The 20,201-nt window shown below is 55.2% G+C and overlaps 1 protein-coding gene across 4 annotated transcripts in view; it reads left to right on the top strand.

Annotated features, from left to right (window-relative positions):
- FAM193A (family with sequence similarity 193 member A) overlaps positions 1 to 19,778 on the top strand; it is a 149,594-nt gene extending 129,816 nt beyond the window's left edge. For all 4 annotated transcript variants that reach the window (XM_052641609.1, XM_052641611.1, XM_052641610.1 and 1 more), the window contains 5 exons: positions 562 to 745; positions 1,752 to 1,982; positions 3,811 to 4,660; positions 10,577 to 10,658; positions 19,207 to 19,778. In XM_052641609.1, the coding sequence (XP_052497569.1) occupies positions 562 to 745; positions 1,752 to 1,982; positions 3,811 to 4,660; positions 10,577 to 10,658; positions 19,207 to 19,300 (1,441 nt within the window). In that variant the 3' untranslated portion in view covers positions 19,301 to 19,778. The remainder of the gene's footprint in view (positions 1 to 561; positions 746 to 1,751; positions 1,983 to 3,810; positions 4,661 to 10,576; positions 10,659 to 19,206) is intronic.
- The last annotated feature ends 423 nt before the right edge of the window (positions 19,779 to 20,201 follow it).

Below are 20,201 nucleotides of genomic sequence, written 5' to 3'. Positions count from 1 at the left end.
TGCCTGGCGGGGAGGCTGGGGCGGCCCTCCCTGACCCCCCCAGGACGCAAGCGTGAGCAGCTTGGGTGTTTCGGAGTGGTATTTGGTACACAAGAGGCTTCCCAGGTGGAGCCTGTCTGACAAGGCAGGAGACCGGGGTTCAGTCCCTGTGTTGGCAAGACCCCCTGGAGGAGGGCATGGCAACCCACTCCAGTGTTCTGGCCTGGAGAAGCCCGTAGACAGAGGAGCCTGGGGGGCTGCGGTCCGTGGGGTCAGGGAGAGTCGGACACGACCAAGTGACTTGGCACACGCAGGAGCACACAACAATACAAGATGCTCGACAGGTTTTAATGGAAGACGGTTTTCGTTCCCTTTGAACTTGGCAGCACCCCCCACATACACACACACACCTCCAGGATGAAGCGGGGGTGAGGGGAAGGGACGTGTGTGGGCCTGCCGAGCCCCTCTAGGTGTGACCCCTCACGCTGTGCCTCCTGCGTGGGCCCTGGTGGGCAGGCCCACACCTTGCCCGTGCCTCTGTGGGGCAGGCCGCTTGCTGACGGGCCCTGCGTGGTTTTGCAGCGACCCTGACTGCGAAGGGCATCGCTGCGAGAACGGCGTGTACGACCCGCAGCAGGACGACGGGGACGAGAGCGCAGACGAGGACAGCTGCTCTGAGCACAGCTCCAGCACCTCCACCTCCACCAACCAGAAGGAGGGCAAGTACTGCGACTGCTGCTACTGCGAGTTCTTCGGGCACGGCGGGGTGAGTGCCCATGTCTGCGCTGCCCGAGGCGGGGCCCTGCCCCGAGCCAGCTTAGTGTTGGGCAGTGGGCGTTTGCGAACTGCACGTTCCAGTAAGAGTGGTGAAATGTACAAACTTCTCTGCAGGAATAATACACCAGGCTGAGCCCAGGGTGAGGTTAGGGTGTGTGTAAAGCTTTATCTGCAGCTCAGTTACTAATAAAATCAGGGACTGTCTAAAGTAGCAGTTCCGCTTCTAGGTTGTACTTGTCCTACAGAAATAATGAAAAATACTTGCCCAGAGTTAGTTATGAGTATTTTCTCCCTGGGTTTTTGCGTTTCATTGTGGTGTTTAGAATGGCTGATGAGGTCAGACCTACTGCCGACCCACGTGTGGGCATGGTTGGGCGTGCTCACATGGATGGCAGCCCCGTGGGGCTCTGTGTCACACATGCTGGGCTCGACGGCGCCGCCCGGCGAGACGCGTCCACGCTGCGCGGTGTCCGGGACGGCCGTTCCGCCCTTAGGGGCAGGTGTGGGGCGTGCTGCCTGGGGCGGGCAGTGGAGGAGCAGGCAGTTCGAGTTGTCTCTCGTCTTCTCCGGACGCACTTGGGTTAGTAGTCGGTGAGAGAGCTTTTCACCACTGGAAAGGAAGCCTGTGAGTGGACGCGGAAAGACTATAGACCCTTTTATTGCCGTGGAAAGGTAGTCACGTTAGGAGCTCTGTCACGTTAGGAGTGGACCAGGCAGTGTGGACAGTCGTTTCCTTTTAGTTTGAAAATGACCATCTGTGGGCACAGTTGGGCGCCCTCTTCCCGATCTCCCTGAACCTATGGAGCTCGACAGGCCGTGCCAGGATACTAGCTTTGGGGAACTGGTGATGGGAGGCTTCTCTTTTACTCATTTTTCCTGACATACATGGGGTACTTGAGTGATAAGAAAAAATTCTTTTTTAATGCTGCGGTCTGAAATCTGTCACATTCACAGTCATGAAAACTCGAGTCTAGTCACGTTTTCATCTGTCTTAGCCTCCAGCTGCACCCACAAGTAGAAATTACGCGGAAATGAGGGAAAAGCTCCGTTTACGGCTGACCAAGAGGAAGGAGGAGCAGCCTAAGAAAGCGGACCAGCTCTCGGAACGGGAGAGTGTGGTCGACCATCGCAGGGTGGAGGACTTGCTGCAGTTCATAAACAGCTCGGAGACCAAGCCCGTGAGCAGCACGCGGGCCGCCAAGCGCGCTCGGCACAAGCAGAGGAAGGTAAACGGCGGGGCGGGCCTGGGGCCGCGCAGGCCCCCACATTGCTCCTGGAGCCCCGGGGGCCTCCGTCAGCCTGAACGGAACCCACGTGTGCCCCCCGAGCCGTGGTCTTACACCAGCCCCAGGTCCCTGTGCTGCCGGCATGGCGAGCGGGCCCACCCCTCTCTCTGTTGAAGGCGCGTCTTCCCCAGGAAATTCGAGGCAGGAGCCCTCGGTTGTCGAGGGCAGGGGGCGCTGTGGGCTGGTGGAGACGGCGGGTACAGAGTCGCCTTTGCTCTGAGCCGGCACACCAGCGCTGTGCGTGAAGGGAGTGGCCCTCCCGGTAGTTGCCCCCCCGCCCACTTCTCTTGAAGGCCTTCCCGGTGCCTGGCTCCCCAAGCCCCTCAGCAGGCGGGTAGGCCATGCTCATGGGGGGCTCGTCAGGCCGCAGACTCTGACCGTGGGCTGAGCTGCTTTGGGAGGAGCCGACGCACCTGTGAGGGGTGAGGAGGCCTGCCCACCACGGGTTGGGCCGCTTGGGTGGGGTTTGCTTCCGGTGTCGCTCACAGCGACTCGGGGGTGGCCGCTACTGCATGCTGTGGGTTTGCCGCAGGCGGCGTGCCTCTGGGTCCTGAGACAGGCCTGGGTTGACCCAAGGCCTAATGGGGGCCTTGGAGGGACAGGCCTGCTCCTGCCGCAAACCTGGTGTAGGAGGCGTGTCCTCCGCTCAGCGGCGCTGCGGTATCGGGGTCCCAGGGATCCACTTCCCACTGGGTTCCCCGAAGCCTTGACTCAGGCAGGTGGTGTCTGAGCTGCCCCCCACCCCGGCCCCCATCCTCTTTCCGTGCGGGCGACCTGACTCCAGACGTGGCTGCATCCTTCCAGGCTCGGCATAGGCCGCCCCCCCCGGCACCCACTCACCTGTGTGCTCTCCGCCCAGCCCATTTTTCAGGGTGACGGGGGTCCAGAGCACTGTGGCTGCTGTGTTGCGGGGGCGTGGTGCCGGTGGGGCCACTTGGAGCAAGAGTTTCGAACGATCTTTGAGATTTTTTGAAAATCTGTCATTGAATTTTTAGCCTAATTTTATATTTAAGTTTTGTAGAAAGACAGGTTGTCTGTTGTAAACGCTGCCTTCTGAGATATCGTGAGGCATGTTGAAGTCTGGAAGAACCTTTGCATTTTCCCAGCACAGGCCTCCCTGGAGCCCGTGACGGAGAGGCTGTTCTGTTCTCTTACTGGGCGTTTGTTTGCTAGACAGCAGGGATCTTTTCCACTTGTGCTCTTGGAATGTGTGTCACTAATAACATAGAGTCTTCACCTGAGATGAAAATTAATTTCCTGCCAGTTGGATGGCAAGAGAGAAGGCACGGTCTGTCACGTCACATGGAATGTTTTAGAAAGTCATCTGTCTTATCAAGCTAGTGAACACAGGTTGGGAATTTTACCTGCTAGGGTGGGAGAAAAAATCTCTAGTTCCTTAGCAGACATTTTCTTGTGTGTCCTTGTGACCCGCATGGGTGCATCAGCAGGGGCTTCACTGGATGGGCTTGGCAGCGCCCACGAGGCGCCCGGTCAGTCCTGTGCTGGCAGCTGCGTCCTCCGCCCGCTCCCGGACGCTGGGCGCATTGGGGCAGGGGCGCACACCCGCTTTTGGCCTCTGCTCCCTGACCCCCGACCCCCTGGCAGCTCAGACTGTGGGGGCTTGTTTCCTGTCACCCCTGCGTTGGCGTGAGCGTGCTCTAAGTTTTGGGCCTGTCACAGCCCATCAGAGCTTACCGTCTTAGCGCACGGTTCAGCTCTTCAGGCGCCCGTGTCCCTGTGTCTCACGCTGCCTTCCCTTCCATCGCAGCTGGAAGAGAAGGCGCGCCTGGAGGCGGAGGCGCGGGCCCGGGGCCACCTGCACCTGCGCGAGGAGCGGCGGCGGGCCGAGGACGAGCGGCTGACGGAGGAGCTGCGGCGGCTGCAGGAGCTCCAGACCCTGCGGGCCGTGAAGAAGAAGAAGAAGGACCGGCTCGCGAAGGACTGCCCCAAGCTGGACATGCTCGCCAGCAGCTTCCAGGCAGCCACAGAGTCAGCGCCTGGCGCCGAGACCATCCACAACGGCTCACTGGAGCCGACTGAAGACCCCGAGACCTCATCCCCCTGCCCCTCCAGACATGCGGACCATGCGGGGCCGGGGCCGGGGGCCGACCCCTCCAGACACGCGGACCCCACCGAGCCCGTGGACGCCAGGGAGGCCAAGCGGCTCCTGCCCAAGGGGATTGGCGGGGAGCAGCCAGAGCCGCTGTCCTTCCTGCTGGACATGGTGCATCACCACAAAGGGGGCGCCGGCCCGCAGAAGCCGCGGCCGGGCAGCAAGGCCACCGGCGAGCCCACCAGGAAGCCCGCGGAGCCCCCCCGGGCCCCAGAGGGCCCGGCCCGGCCCCGGCCGCAGGCCGAGCCCAAGGCCAGAGTGCTGGAGCTCCCGCCCTTGGCGGGCCACCGAAGGGAGGAGACAAAGGTTAACAGCAACAACAACAATAGGAAGCACCTGAACCACGTCCGCGAAGAGAAGCCGGGCCCAGGCCCCACGGAGCCCTCTGCGCCCAGCGAGCCTCTGCAGAGCGGCGGCAAGCCAGTGCCCGCAGAGTCCCCGCAGCCCAAGGGCCGGGGCAGGAAGAGCAAGAAGAAGAAGGGGGAGCGTGCCAGCAGCTCCATCGGTGAGTGCGGGGGTTCCCCGTCACCCCGGGCCGCGCAGCCCGCGGGCACGTGCTGGCTTCTGCCTCAGGGCCGTTCTGCCAGCACAGGGCCACATGGGCACTGTCGCCACGTCTGGTTGTCGTGAGGTAGCCTCCAAGCCCCAGGCTGCGGGAAGAGCGCGAGGACCCCGCCCACCCCCAGGTCAGCGGTCACACTGGCTCTGTCCTCCTGGCCTCCAGACTGTGTTTCTGAGCCAGAGGAGAGTTGTTTGCCATTTTCCATTTAGACGGTCCTGTGTGTGTCCTCCAGCGAGGGCCCTCTCTTCTGGACCACGGGACAGTGGCTGGAGGCAGGGAGTCGACGCCGCACAGGCCGTCCTCTGCCTCAGAGACCTCAGCCTCGCTGCTGTTGCTCTGTTTGTCCCGTAGCATCCTTTAAGGGAAAGCTCATTTCTCCTGGTGCAGGGCCCTCCCCGGGGCCCCTGTCAGTTCCTCCCTTTCCCAGACCTCGCCTTTCTGAGGAATGCGGCCCATCCGTGCTCAGGATGACTCCTTTTAGAGCCGTTCCAGTTGGGTGCCGTTCCCTCACAGTGGGGCTCAGGCTGTGCGTTGTTGGCAGCGGCACTGTGTCTGTGGGCGCAGCGCGGTCAGAAGGGCACCGTGCCCGCCTGGCGGTGACCCTGGGCCTCCCAGGCCGCTGGGCGGGGCGTCCCTCCTCCGTGAGGACCACGCCTCCCGCCTGTGCTCAGGCCCAGTGTCGTGGGGGCAGACGAGCCCCGCGTGCTGCACCAGGCACTCGCCTGCTAGTTTTGAGCGTCCATGGCCAGCAGCCCTCGCTCAGACAGTCGTGACGGCGCTGCTCCTTTGTCCCTTCTGCGTTTCTCAGGCGGCGTCCCGCAGGAAGGGCCGTTCTTCTCCCCCAGGTGTTCTCTGCCTTTCCTTCCGTGTTTCTGTGCCTCTTCCCCCTGCGTGTCCGCCCGCCCTGGGTGTGCTGGTGAGCTGCTGCGACGGCTCCTCTCTCCTCAGGCTTTTCCAGTGTTTTCTCGGCTGTTCGGGTTTGTATTCCCATAGGAACTTTGGTGTAAATGTGCCTGAAAGTAAAGAAAGTGAAAGTGAAGCCGCTCAGTCGACTCTGACTCTTTGCGACCCTGTGGACTGTAGTCCACCAAGCTCCTCCCTCCATGGGATTCTCCAGGCAAGAACACTGGAGTGGGTTGCCATTTCCTTCTCCAGGGGATCTTCCCAACCCAGGGATCGAACCCGGGTCTCCCACACTGCAGGCAGACGCTTTAACTTCTGAGCCACCAGGGAAGCTCATAAATGTGCCTAACGCCCTTAAAAAAGAAAAACCCTTGTTGATATCTTTATTGGCACTGTGCTAAATTTATGACTTAATTTAGGAAGAATTGGTTTATATGCTGTTGTTTGTCCTTACCAAGCACAGGGGGCGTTTTTCCATGTGTTCAAATCCACTTTATCTCTTTTTGGAACGTTTTAAGTTTTCTTTAATAGGTTTTTCACATTTCTTATTGAGCTTATTCCTAAGTATTTAATCTTCCTTGCTTGCAATTTGAATGAGCTGTTTTCTGCCGTCTTACGTTCTAACTTTGGACCATCCAGCGCAGTAGCCAGGCATGTGAAACCCCTGAGCGCAGAGATGCTCAAAGTGCAAGCTGAGGGGATTGTGAGCGTGAACATACACACCATTAACCCCACCATGAAGAAACGCAAGGTGCCTCCGTGTAGTTGTTCCATTGACTCCGTGTTGAGACGAGCTTTGGGTATGTTTAGTGAAGTGTGTGTTACTACAGCGAGCCTTGCTTCTCATTACCCTTTCTGAATGGGGCCGCTGGGCTCGCCCTGTGCCCGTGGCTCGCGCTCCTCCGCCTGGCCTTTGTGTTCATGCGTGAAAACCGCTGCTTCCTGCGCCTTAGCTCTCCGCCTTCCACCCGAGTGAGTTCCTTCAGTCTTGAGGACTCCCTCAGCTCTTCTGTCGTCCGTTCGCAGATAGAGAAGGCTTTGCTTCTACTTTTCCAGTCCTTACGCCTCGTTTTCTCTTGCCTAACTGCATCGTTCCTAACTTACTGGAAACGTTTGATATTTCTATATTAAGATTTTGGCTTTAAGGTTCATATAGTTTATCACGTTAAGAAAATATCCAATAATTCCTACTTTTAAAAAATATTTTATCAAGAGGGAGCTGATTTTTGTCAGAGGTTTTCTAGCATCGGTATAAACATTTTTCTTCTTAGACCTGTTGCACTTCATAATGATTAGGAAGGGTTGGTTTGTTTTTTTTGTTTTTTTTTTTTTCAGTATTCATGAGAAATTCGCTCTCCACTGGGACCGTGCAGGCTTTAGTGATTTGAGGGGAGTCTCCCGTGCAGCCCCCTGGGCTTAGCGCCTTTTTTGCGGGTAGTTTCCTGATAACATTCTCTCTCTCCTCTGTGGTAATTGGTTTGTTAAGGTATTTCTGTCTTTTATGAGGTTAATTTTTGTAAACTATGTTTCTGTGCTAAACTATCAGTCCAGCTAGTTTTCCAGCCTAGTTGCACAGACGCCTGCAGAGCACACGCATTTTGTTTGTTTTGTTTGTTTTTAGCTGTGCTGTGGCACCTGGCTTCGTTGCCCCAAGGCATGTGGGATCTTAGTTCCCCGACCAGGGTTTGAACCTGCGTCCCCTGCATTGGAAGGTGGATTCTTTACCAATGGACCACCATGGATGTCCCCAAAGTACATTCTTTTTAAAAAATTTCTTTTAATGGTGGTTTTCCTCTCATCATTTCCTATGTTGTACATTTGTGCTTCCTTTCTCCCTCTTGTGTTTGACTCTAAAATAGTTTATATAATTTTTTTTTAAAGACTCTTGATTTAGTAATTAGGTATCTTTTCATTCTTTGCTGCGTTCGTTTCCATTTTTCTTTTTTTTTCCTGTGCCTTTTTTGGTTTCACTTCATTGTTCTTTACAACTTTTCCACTTGGGAATTGAGTTCATTTCTTTTCATTCTTTCAGTTTTATTGATCAAAGTAACACTTTGAATTTTTCTCTGAAAAATTTTTCTCTGAACTTTCCCTTTAAGTATATCTCATAATATCGGATAATATTTCCACTTGGTTCCTTTTTTAGAAATTCAGTAATTTCCATGTAGTTTTTACCCCCTTTCACCCAGTAGTTTAATAGGTGGCTTTTAGATTTCCAGATGGGAGAACCTCTCTTATATTAATAATTTCTAGGTTTTGGACTCTGTGATTCAAGAGTAGTATTTATATTTCTGCTTTTAATTACTGGTGATATTAAATTCCTGGTATCATCTTTGTGACTAGTTTTTGTGGTTGCTCTGTGTGCATCTGAGATAAAAGTATATTTTCTGTTTTCATGGTACAAATCTATGTCTAAATACGCTTATATCCATGATATACTTTGAATTATATTCGAGTCTTCCATAACTTTCTTGGCTTTTGCCCTCTTAACCCGTGTTCTGTCATTTATTATCGAGGCCTTTTCCCTGCGTTTTGTTTTACAGAGGCGGCTTCTGCGTTACTTGGTGCACATCCCCAACAATTCCTTACTGAACCGCGGCTTTTATTGCTCAGGCTCTCCTTTCTGTTGTGCTTCTTGCTCTTGGCCTGACTTCTCCTTTGTCCCTCTGCTTCTGTTTGCCTGGCAGGCACCCTTGTCATCCCCCCTCCGTTTCTGGCCTTTCTGAGTCGCTTGGTTTTAGGTCGTTGCCTTGTATACAGCTTAGACACCTGAGTCCTGCTGTGTGAGCCATATTGACAGTCTTACGCACCGCAGGTGAGGTGAGCCCCTTTCCCTGTACTGATCGGACAGCCCTGACATGACCGAGTGATTATTAGACCTGTTTCCTGTGTGGCCTCTCTCTCTGGGTGCCGAGTCCCTGTTTCAGAACACGTGTGGCGCTCTGCTGGCGCCCCGCCCTGCAGGCCCCGCCCTGCTCCTGGTGGGCGTGGCCCTGCTCCCTGCCGCGGGCAGCCTCACGCCGAGCGCCTCCTCTCCGCTCCCCACTTTGCGGTCCCTTCTCGCCCCACTCTTGGCTGTGCTGTGTCTGCCCTGTCGTCAGAGCACGTGGTGCTCGTAGGCCTGCCCGCGAGTGAGCACAGCAGGCACCCGCCTCCTGCAGAGATTCTGGGCGCGTGTCCTCCATCAGGGCCGGGGCAAGTCTTCCGAGCTCGAGAGAAGCCTGCAGTTTCCGTGGTCTGCACGTGAGCAGCCAGCCAGGCCTGGACTGTCTTAGGTCATCTTTCTCTCCACTCTGGTTAATACAGTTTATTTGTGCAAAAAATGTCTGTCCAATACTGAACCTGGCTATAGTTTCATCCTACTTTTTCCTTATACCACGATTTTTGACCCTGGTTGTCTGTTCTAATCAGAAGAGTATCAGAAATCACTTTATAGAGGCAGCATCTCCGGCAGACCACCTCCTGCTGTTTTTTTTTTGTGGTTGAAGCTGCTCTTCTTCTGGAACTATCATATCTGTGGAACAGCTTGCGATTGGGCTTTCCAGGTCGTCATTTTCTTAACTCATAAACCTCCTGGCTCACTACCTCTCTCCTCGCGTGCAGTATCCCTGAGCACGCCCGCGGCACCCCCCCCCCTCCCCCCCCCCCCCCGGCGGTGCTGCTGGGAGGTGTGCACCGGAGGCCTGGAGAGCGGTCTCTGCGAGGGGAGGAGCCTGGTGAAGGCGACACTGTGTGGATGGGGGGGTGGGGCGGGGGGCACGGCAGGAAGCAGCAGCAGGGATGGGGCACAGGCGTCCCTGGCAGTTGACAAGGGGCGTGCCCAGCCTGCTGACCGGGGGCAGGATCGTGAGGAGCGGAAGTGGAGGGGTGTGGCTGTGCCCGCCTAGGGTGGCTGCACGGAGGAGGTGGCTCTGTGCACGTGTGGCCCAGCGGAGGTTGGGATGGGGTGGTGCTGTTGGCGTCCAGCTGTGAGTGAAGCCAGGGGGACAGGGCTTCAGGGAAGGACCCAGGCAGTAAGCTCCGCAGGGGGCTGTGGTCCTGCTGGTCCTGGGGGCGGCGTTGCTGTGGCGGGTGGGTATGACGGCCCCCGCCTGCCGCTGGGACTCTTCAGAACTGTGGGCAGCTGGTGTGCAGCTAGGCGGTGGCTCCAGCACTGTAGCTGTGTTAACGGGGTGTACTCTGTTACACTCCTGTGCAAATGCCTGGTGAGAGGAGGAAAGAGAGCCTTTAGGGAAGATTGCAAAAGTTGTCCCATGCTAAAGTGGGGAGCGGCCTTGCACAGAGCAGCGGCGGCCTCTGCACGCTCCTTGGGTGGAGCCTGCTGGTGCGCGGGCACCACGCCCCCCCACCCCCACCCCAGCCCCCACAGTGTGTAGGTGTGCACGGATGGAGCCTCTGGCACCTGAGCTCAGGCAGGAAGCGCACCACATCTTGCAGGCCCCGTACTGAGGGCAAAGCAGAGGAGAGAGTTAAGGACCCCAGAGGTGCCGAGGCTGCCTGCTGTAACCTGTCTCCAAAGAGGGCTCCTCACCTGCAGACTGAAAGACAGCCTTACTCTTTGGTTGGGACAGCCTCAGGCTGATGATAAAGTCTCTGGAGGGTGCTCGAATGAGCCGAAGGCCCGGGAGAGCCGGGTTCCTCCAGAGGCTTGGTCCAGGGCCCAGACGTGCCGCGCAGCTGCTGGCAGCCCTGCCCCTGCCCCTCCAGCGGGGACCTGGGACCGGGAGTGTGGCCTCTCGAGGGCTCTCCCCAGGCCGCAGCCCCTGCGCCACCTCTGTGGGGCCTTCGCTCCACACGAGTCGGCTCATCCCACGGTATCCGCCCACCTCTGGCCCTTTGCAAAATCTCATCCTGGAAAAGGTTAGTTTGTGAAGCGGTTGAAGTAAAACCAAGCGCTTTGCTCCGTTCTGGTAAGATGGCCTGCCGTTTAGTTGACTTGCCTCTTTCACTTTGCAGATGATGTCTTTCTGCCTAAAGATATCGACCTAGACAGCGTGGACATGGATGAGACGGAGAGGGAAGTGGAATATTTCAAAAGGTAAGGGTTAGGCCTGGCGTCTGAGGCAGCAGGGGTTCCGTGATGCCGTGCATGTCCCTCCCAGAGCACTGCCGTCAGCCTGCGGCAGAGGTCGTGTCAGCGGCCCCGCAGCCTGGCCACTGTGCCGTGCCCCACCCACACCCCTGCACACGCGCTGGCCTCCTTGCCCTCACGGCCACCGCCCCCTTCCCCGTGGGTGTGGAGCTGGGCTCACGGCGTCACGGGGCATCTCACAGCGGTCCTCGACCGCGGCGTCACCGGGGCCGTGGGCCCTCGCCTTTGTTCTCACAGCTCTTCCCACTGATCTCTATGTGTGCTGGTGCTGGAACAGGGATAGGGCGCGCTCTTAAGGTGAAAAGTAACATTTTGGATAATGTATTCCATTTTTCTGGTATGCAGACATGTTTAATAGTGTTTGTCAATTTCAGTAATATTTTGTCTATTTGAGTTACGGCAAGAAATTTCTTTAAAGTGCTTTGTTCTTTATTTAGCAGTACTTTAATTCTTTGTTTCAGAAAACACACACACTCACACTGAAAAAAGAAGCATATTCCAGTGTCATTAATTCATATTTGAGATACAAAATTCTAAGTGTTTCTGAAAACTATGTTTATTGTATAATGTGTGTGTGTTTTACCTCTTAGGAGATGATAAAGCATTTGCTAAAGTTAAGCTTTCACAATGGAAACTCTTAACTAGGACAGAAGGCACATCCTTAGCATAATGCAGCGTATCCATAAAATACAGCGGATGTTATACTTAACAGTGAAACATTAAAAGCTATTCTTTGAGATTAATAATGTTAATAAGGATGCCTCTTATCACAACTTTTATTTCTAAAGACATAAAATGAAACAAAGGGATAAGGATTCAGATGAAGACGTGGAATTGTCATTCTCAGATGATATGAACGTGTTTGTACAAAGTCCAAAGGAAGGTACAGCTAAATTATAGAATTCTTCCACAGTTTGCCCTGAAGCTGGGTTCTGGAGGTCAGGGAATGGAATAATAGGGCATTTCTGGGATGTTGGTGACACTTCGGAGGAAAGTTTCCCCAAGGTGGACCTGCAGGATTCCTGCAGCTTATAATCATAGATGACTTATTATAAACAAAGATTGTCAAGCACCCAGGACTTAGGAAAAACAATAAAAATCTGGAAGTGAAAACAGACTTGTTAAAATCAAGGTCTTGACAGACAGGTGATAGATTCGACACTGCTGAAGAGGGAATGGATGAACTGGAAGGCACGCTGGAATGCACCGAGAGGTAAGGGAAATAGAAAGTGTGGACGAAGGGTCAGGCGACGAGGAGGCCCAGTCTAATGCACGTCTAGCTGAAGCCCCTCTGAGAGGAGATGGAGAGACGGTGGAAAAGCAGGATTTAAAGAGACGAGGATTTGCAGAACTGGTGAGAAACACGAATCTACAGAATCAGAAGCACAGCGTATACCAATAGGATAAACAAACAGAACTCCGCTCCTCCACATGGCGTTCAAAGTCAGAGACCATGGGCGATGCCTAGTGTCGGAGAAGACTGTCAGTCTGCAAGCATGAACCCCACAAAGTTCTCCTTCCCCATGATAAAGAAGGGCTGCAGGAGCGTGCTGCAGGGAGACCGGTTTAAAAGGAAGCTGTAAAATTATACTTTCAAAAAAGGAAATCGGGAATTCCTCGGCAGTCCAGTAGTTAGCTCTGTGCTTACGCTGCAGGGGCATGGTCTCAGGGAGCTAGGATCTCAGGAGCCATACAGCAAGGCACAAGAAAAGGGAAATTGAGCTCAGGAGATTAGTCTGATACAGGAAGGAAGGAAACAGCTTCCTGGTGAATCTTGGTAAATGTCTGACTGACATTATACGTAAAGGAGCCCCAGTACTGAGCATCAGCAACACATCTGCTCGGTGTGATGTGATCAGAGCTGAGTATCCTCAGCCCCTTTTTCATTGCTAGGGTAGTTACCATTCAGACTGAACCTAAATGGGCTGGACACAATTTTAATAGCAAACATTAAAATAATAGAAATAAAATGTATAAACTGGTAATCAGTAGGAGGGAAAAAAATAAAAACTCAAAAAACAAGTGTAGAGAGAGCACAATAGATTCTACAAAGATGGCAGAAGTCCAGCTGTCTCAGTGCCCATTATAGGCAGCAAGCAGAAAGAACAGAGTTTGTCAGATTGTGGTGTTTTTTTAATGTATATACACATAAATACGTATATATGCTATATACAAGAAAATAACCTGAACTGTACTGGAAAGGGACAGGGGGCTCCCCTGGGGGCTCGGTGGTGGAGAACCTGCCTGCCAGCTCGGGAGACGCGTGTTCACCGCAGTCTGGGGAGGTCCTGCCTGCAGAGGGCCGCCCAGCCCAGGCCCCGCAGCTGCCTGAGCCCGGGCTCCCCGACAGGAGACGTCGCCACCAGGAGCAGCCTGGCTTACTGCAGCCGGCGAACAGCCACGAAGAGCCAGCGTGGCCAAAAGTAAATCAGACTGTTTTCTCAGAAAAGAGAGGGGGAAACACAGAGAAAGACAGCTCTGCTCCAGCTGTGCTATTCTCAGATGAAATGCATTTTAACACAAGGGATAGGTGAAGTTTGCTCCTAATGATAAAATGCTCCATTTGTTAGGAAGAAATAGGAATTTTAAACCTACGTGTTTAATAAAACAGCCTCAAGATACAAAAAGCAATTTGGGCCTTACAGAGAATTAGACACAATAAATGGGCAAAATAAAAGACAGAAACAGTAGGGACCTAACAGAAGCAGAAGATATTAAGAACAGGGGGCGAGAACACACAGAAGAACTGTACAAAAAAGATCTTCATGACCCAGATAACCACGATGGCGTGATCACTCACCTCGAGCCAGACATCCTGGAATGCGAAGTCAGTGGGCCTTAGGAAGCATCACTATGAACAAAGCTAGTGGAAGTGATGGAATTCCAGCTGAGCTATTTCAGGTCCTAAAAGATGATGCTGTGAAAGTGCTGCATTCAGTATGCCAGCAAATTTGGAAAACTCAGCAGTGGCCACAGGACTGGAAAAGGTCAGTTTTCATTCCAGTCCCAAAGAAAGGCAATGCCAAAGAATGTTCAAACTCCCGCACAATTGCACTCATCTCACACGCTAGCAAAGTAATGCTCAAAATTCTCCAAGCCAGGCTTCAACAGGACGTGAACAGTGAACTTCCAGATGTTCAAGCTGTATTTAGAAAAGGCAGAGGAACCAGAGATCAAATTGCCAACATCTGTTGGATCATCGAAAAAGCAAGAGGGTTCCAGAAAAACATCTACTTCTGCTTTATTGACTATGCCAGAGCCTTTGACTGTATGGATCACAACAACTGTGGAAAATTCTGAGAGAGATGGGAATACCAGACCACCTGACCTGCCTCCTGAGAAATCTGTATGCAGGTCAGGAAGCAACAGTTAGAACTGGACATGTAACAACAGACTAGTTCCAAATCAGGAAAGGAGTACATCAAGGCTACTGTATCTTGCCACCCTGCTCATTTAACTGACATGCAGAGGACATCACGAGAAACGCGGGGCTGGAAGGATGCAGCCCAGGCGGGAATCAAGATTGCCGGGAGAAATGTGGATAACGTCAGATAGGCAGATGACACCACACTTACGGCAGAAAGCGAAGAACTAAAGAGCCTCTTGATGAAAGTGAAAGAGGAGAGCGGAAAAATTGGCTTAAAACTCAACATTCAGAAAACTGCGATCCTGGCATCCGGTCCCATCACCTCATGGCAGGTAGACGGGGAAACAGTGGGAACAGTGAGAGACTATTTGGGCTCCACGGTCACCGCAGACGGTGGCTGCAGCCATGGGGTTAAAAGGCGCTTGCTCCCTGGGAGGAAAGTTAGGACCAACCTAGACAGCATATTCAAAAGCAGAGACGTTACTTTGCTGACAAAGGTTCATCTAGTCAAACCTATGGTTTTTCCAGCAGTCACGTATGGATGTGAGAGATGGACTATAAGGAAAGCTGAGCGCCAAAGAATTGATGCTTTTGAACTGTGGTGTTGGAGAAGACTCTTGAGAGTCCCTCGGACGGCAAGGAGATCCAACCAGTCCATTCTAAATGAGATCAGTCCTGGGTGTTCATTGGAAGGACTGATGCTGAAGCTGAAACTCCAGTACTTTTGCCACCTGATGTCAAGAGCTGACTCATTTGAAAAGACTCTGATGCTGGGAGGGATTGGGGGCAGGAGGAGAAGGGGACGACAGGATGAGATGGCTGGATGGCATCACCGACTTGATGGACGTGAGTCTGAGTGAGCTCCGGGAGTTGGTGATGGACAGGGAGGCCTGGCGTGCTGCAGTCCATGCGGTCACAAAAAGTCAGACACGATGGAATATTAACCAGCCATAAAAATAATGAAATGATGCCATTGCAGCAACATGGATGGACCTAGAGATGATCCTAGTAAGTGAAGTAAGAAAGGAAAAGGTGAGTGTCCCATGATGTCAGTCATGTGTGGAATCTAAACTGCAGCACATGGGAGCCTGTCTGTGAGGCAGAAGCAGAGTCACAGGCCTACAGCGCAGTCTGGTGTCGCCACAGGGAGGGAGGTTGCGGAGGGTGGAGTGGGAGTTCGGGATTAGGAGATGCAAACTGCTCCGCGGAGAACAGGTGAGCAGGCGCCTCCATGCAGAATCGGTGGACAGCAAGGTCCTCCTGCAGAGCGCAGGGAGCTGCATGCAGTGTCCTGTGATCGGCCGCACGGAAAAGGAGATGAAAAGACGCAGAGGCATAACTGAGCCACTCCAGTGCACAGCAGAACAGCGCACATTGTCAGTCAACTGTGCTGTAGGAAAGCCTGAGAAAAGGCTTGCTCTTGAGAGCACTTCCACTGAAGCCTTAAATGCTGGAGTTGGGTAGTAAAAACCTGGAAATTAGTGAGTTAGGATTTCATTTGAGAAATTAGAAAAGCAACAATAGAATAAACTGGAAGAAAGTGAAACAAAGGAGATAATACATAACAGAAATAATGAAACAGGAACCAGAGATCAGCAAAACCAAAATTTGATTCTTTGAAAACATTAAAAACCAGTCTTAGGCACTGACCTCCAGGGAAGTCCCCCCCGCTTCATGTTAGGAAAGAAATGCAACACTGATACCAAAAGCTGCTAAAAGTAGCACCAGAGAAAATGGATGACCGCAGATTTGTTTCTCTCAAGAATGTCAGATGTGAAATCATCAAGAAAATACTCACATTCCAAGTCACAACAGTATGTTTTTAAAAAGCTGCATGTGACCAAACTGGCTTATTCCAGGACTGAATTACTATTAGGAAGTGTTTTTTGCTACATTATGAAAGAAGAGGCATGCAGTCATTTCAGTGGGTTCAGACAATACCTTTGCTAAGATCTTAGGACCCATTTATAATTAATTAAAGAAAAAACAGTAAGCAGTGGAAGGAAATATCTTTAGCCTGAAAAAAGGGGGGATTCACCAGCAGAGAGAGAGACGTGGGTGGAGCATCTTCCAAAGTGGGAGGAGTGTGGAAGCGCCTTTGGAGCTGACCTGCCGTCAGCGCTGCTGCTCAGCCTTGCGCACGGTACGCGGGACAGACAGAGGGACAGGAGCCGAGACCAGGGGCCCGAGGCCTGCAGGGAGGAAGCAGGCTTTCACTCAGAGCGAGCTGATCTGTGTGGGGAGTGACAGCGCGCAGCACAGTGTAGCGAGAGCCGGCTGTAGGGTCAGTGCGCCGGAGTCAGCTGCTGTTCTCTCCCCGTTGGTAAGTCAGAAACGGAGTTTGAATAAAGACAGCAGTCATCACAGCGCCAAAGTCTGTGCTGTGTCTGTCAATCGGGCCACAGAGGAGCGTGGAAGACCCAGGTCTCAGAGGCTCCATGTGCGCTCGCAGGAGGGTTGGCACCTTAAGCCGTTGCGCTTCCCCGAGTTTACCTGTAAATTTAAAACCCAGGAAGGGTTCTGTGGAATTCAACGCAGTGTTTCTGGAGCATGTGGGGACGGACCTGCGATACAGCCCGGGGAGGAATGTCACAGCAGGGGAAAGGGATGGAGCCGAGCCGTGTTCACCGTGGACACTCCTTACACACTGCATGTCAGACAAGACCCAGCACGCAAGAGCGCACACGATGATGCCATCACGGGGACTTGAAATCAGGCAGACTGAAGTACACCGTTTAGTGTGCCTGCCGTTCAGTCCAGCAGCTCCTCTCCAGGGGTCTCCGCGAAAGCTCACGGGAGAAGAGAGTGGATGCTCATGCCAAGACTTGTTCCTGGACGTTCCTGCAAGTCTTACTTACAGCCCCAGCCTGGCAGTGACCCCCAGGGCCACGCACACCAGCAGACAGGTGGTGCTTCTCCACCCAGGGCTGCTGCGGGGCACGTGCACGCTCCACGGAGGCCCCACTGGAGTGAGGTCCAGGGAGCGGGGGCGGCGTGGGGAGACAGACGGCAGGTGGCTGGCCTGGGGCCAGGGCGGCCAGGAGACCTGGGGCGGCGCAGACTCGTGCGGTGTCCTCCCCGATGGGCTCATTTCCCAGACACTCCCTGCAGTGTGCTGCGCGGCAGTTACGCCTCGGCGAAGTCTGTCTTTAGAAATGAAGTGTCTTGTTCAGGGATGCATACACAGATGTTAGGACTGTAAAGAAAGGCACGGAGGTGATCAGCGTAAAAAGCCAGGTCGGTGATTCCTTCCGAGGTGAGGCGGGCTCGGGGCTTGGTGCCGGCAGGGGCCCCGGCCTGGCTGCTAGCCCATGGTGTCCACTCTGTATTTATTCTTTGTATCATGTGCTGGCCTTAGTTGCTCAGTTGTGTCCGACTCTGTGTGACCCCATGGCTGTAGCCCACCAGGCTCCTGTCTCTGTCCATGGGATTCTCCAGGCCAGAACACTGGAGTAGCCATTTCCTTCTCCAGGGGATCTTCCCAACTCAGGGATTGAACCCAGGTCTCCCGCATTGCAGGCAGATTCTTCACCATCTGAGTCACCAGGGAAGCCCTTCTCAGACCCACCAACCATAAAATAAAAGATTGATAAGCTGCGCTAAAATCAACAACTTGCTTTTTAATAGAAAAAGTGAGAAAACAGGACTGCAGCAGGCACATCGCAGGATTCACATCAGGGTGTGCAAGCCTTGCAGGTTGTTGTGGACAGACAGACCGACCTCTTGACAGGCGGGCAGACGAAGCAGTCAGTGGCCCAGAAAGCTTGTGACGGGTTCCCTGTGGAGGCCTCAGCCAGCTGGTGCTGGGAGTGGCCAGGCCCGGCCCCACTGCAGGCAAGAAGCGGAGCATCAGGTGCCCCCGAGGAAAAGAGCTTGGCGGATCCACTGAGCTTGCAACGGCCTATCCTGTGCCCCCGGGATCCCACGCCCAGGCCCGCCGTGTCCGCGCCGGGAGCGCCCTCCAGGGTCCTGTCCGCTCAGCCTGGTGCAGCCTCGCGGCAGGACTGCACGCCCACGGTGGCGAAGGACGCGGCCGAGTGGAGAGGTCAGCCCCAGCACCTGTGGACGCCTGCGAGGTCCCGACCCTGCAGAGAACCGTGAGGCCCTGTGGTGACCAGGCCGGGCTGGCTGGCTGCGTCTGGGGCTCAGCCCCGCTCCTGGGCTTGGCCGTGCAGGGTTTTTTGCCTGGGGCTGGGTGCCCAGGCTTTTACATCATAGCCACACGGGTGTCGCGCACACACGGGGGCGTGTCTGCGTGACAGCGTGGAACACGCCTGAGGGAAGTGGTTGGCGTCGGGGGAGGAGGCGGGCTGGCTGCTGCCAGCGCCCGAGCCTTGCTTGGGTTCAGTCCCGGAGCCGCTGAGCACCCTGGCTGCGTGCGAAGGAGGCGGCAGAGGTGGAAGCTTCCGGAAGCTCTAAAAGGCAGCCTCACTGGACTCGGGGTTTGGGTTCTGGGCGACGGTGCACCCCTTCACCAGGGTGGGTGGGTGGGTGGGGGTGGGCAGGCTGGCCAAGGGGCGTCCCCTCCCTGGACAGAGTCCTCTGGGCCACGGCTCCAAGGTCGACCCTGGATGAGGTGGAAGCGCTGCCCCTGCTGAGCTGTACCATTTTATGGTTTAATTCAGATTCCTGCTACCACATCAGTGAGGGAAGGGTGAGGATTTCAGAAATGATGCAGAAGGTTTTGAAAGAAAACATCCTTTCCCTCATTGAGTGCAGAACTTGGCCTTCACTGCCCCGGAACGAGCTGCAGAGCAGACAGGCCTGGGGGCGCCGGGCTGCGCTGACCTGCCCCGAGGGCGGTGGGGGACAGTGTTGTGTGTCCTGGTGGTGCAGAGTCGTGTTTCAGTCACACCCTCGTGACTCGTGGGTAAGGGAGGGCAGGGTGCCGGCCGTGGCAGGGCCCGGCCGGGCCCTCTCCCTGCGGACCGAGAGGAAAAGACACGGATCCGCAGGGGTGTCCAGGGCGCTGGCCGCTGTCCCGCGGGGGGACCGCCCTCCCCAGCAGCCGTGGCCTCGGTCCCAGCGGAGAGCTGGGGCGGGGGTTGTTGGGCGTCTCAGCTCCGGCCACGCTGGGCCACGCCCCCCCCACCCCACCCCGTGACTGTACCGCTTGCTGTCTTCCAGATTCTGTTTGGATTCTGCCAGGCAGACCCGACAAAGACTGTCCATCAACTGGTCCAACTTCAGCTTGAAAAAAGCCACCTTTGCTGCCCACTGAACGAGGATGCTGGAGAGGGCGGCGCGGTGGCCGGCCCAGCCCCCCGACAAGAGCCTGCTGCTCGGCCGCGCTGTGAGCTCGTGTGCGTGTTGTCTGTGCGTGAGCCGGCCGGACGAGCCGTCCCCGCGCGGCCGGCCCTCTGCGTCTCGCCCTGTCCCACCACCTGCCCCCGGGGGGCTCCGCCCAGCTCCCCCCGCGGCCACCGGGGGCCCGGGCGGGCGGGCCCGCCGTCCTCCACAGTCCACTGTCCAGAGTGTCCACGTCGCGCGTCCGTGTCTGACCCCCGACTTGTAGCCAGCTTGTGTAAGACCCCGCAGAACGAGACCGTTCCGAGCAAACACCCACCAGTACTCACACCATGAAGTCTGTAGAGTGTACAACTGTATTAACACGGAGCCTGCCTGGCTACTTTTTTAACATATTGTTAAGTAATATTAAAATCATGTCTTTCTTTTTGAAAGATGGAATACATTAGTACAGCAGGAGGCCTGGTCTGCTCGCTTTGTGCCGGGGGCGGGGGGAGAGCGGGCGCCGCCCGCGCGTCGCAGCGCTGGCACCCTCCCCGCCCTCCGTCCAGCGGGGCCCAGCGCTATCCGGGCGGCGATGAGCGCCAGGGCGGGGGCGTGGAGGGGGGCGGGGCGCAACAGCCTGGGGGCCTGGCTGCCCGCACCCCTGCACCACTAGCTCCCGCTGCTCCCGGCCCCCGGGTGATGCGGCTTCCACGCGTGTCCCTGCCGCTGTGTGGCCCTGGCGGCGTCTGACGATGCCTGGGGTGTCCAGGGAGCAGGCTGCCGGGCGGGCTGAGAGGAGGCGGGCGGCTCAGAGTGCAGCCGCCTTGGTCACCACGGGAGGCCTCCCTCACGGGCGGTGCAGACAGGACTGCGGTCTGAGCCCCAGACCA

This window comes from Budorcas taxicolor, chromosome 6 (assembly GCF_023091745.1).
Source record: "Budorcas taxicolor isolate Tak-1 chromosome 6, Takin1.1, whole genome shotgun sequence".
Lineage (NCBI taxonomy): Eukaryota > Metazoa > Chordata > Mammalia > Artiodactyla > Bovidae > Budorcas > Budorcas taxicolor.
This window is presented reverse-complemented; position numbering and strand designations above follow the sequence as displayed.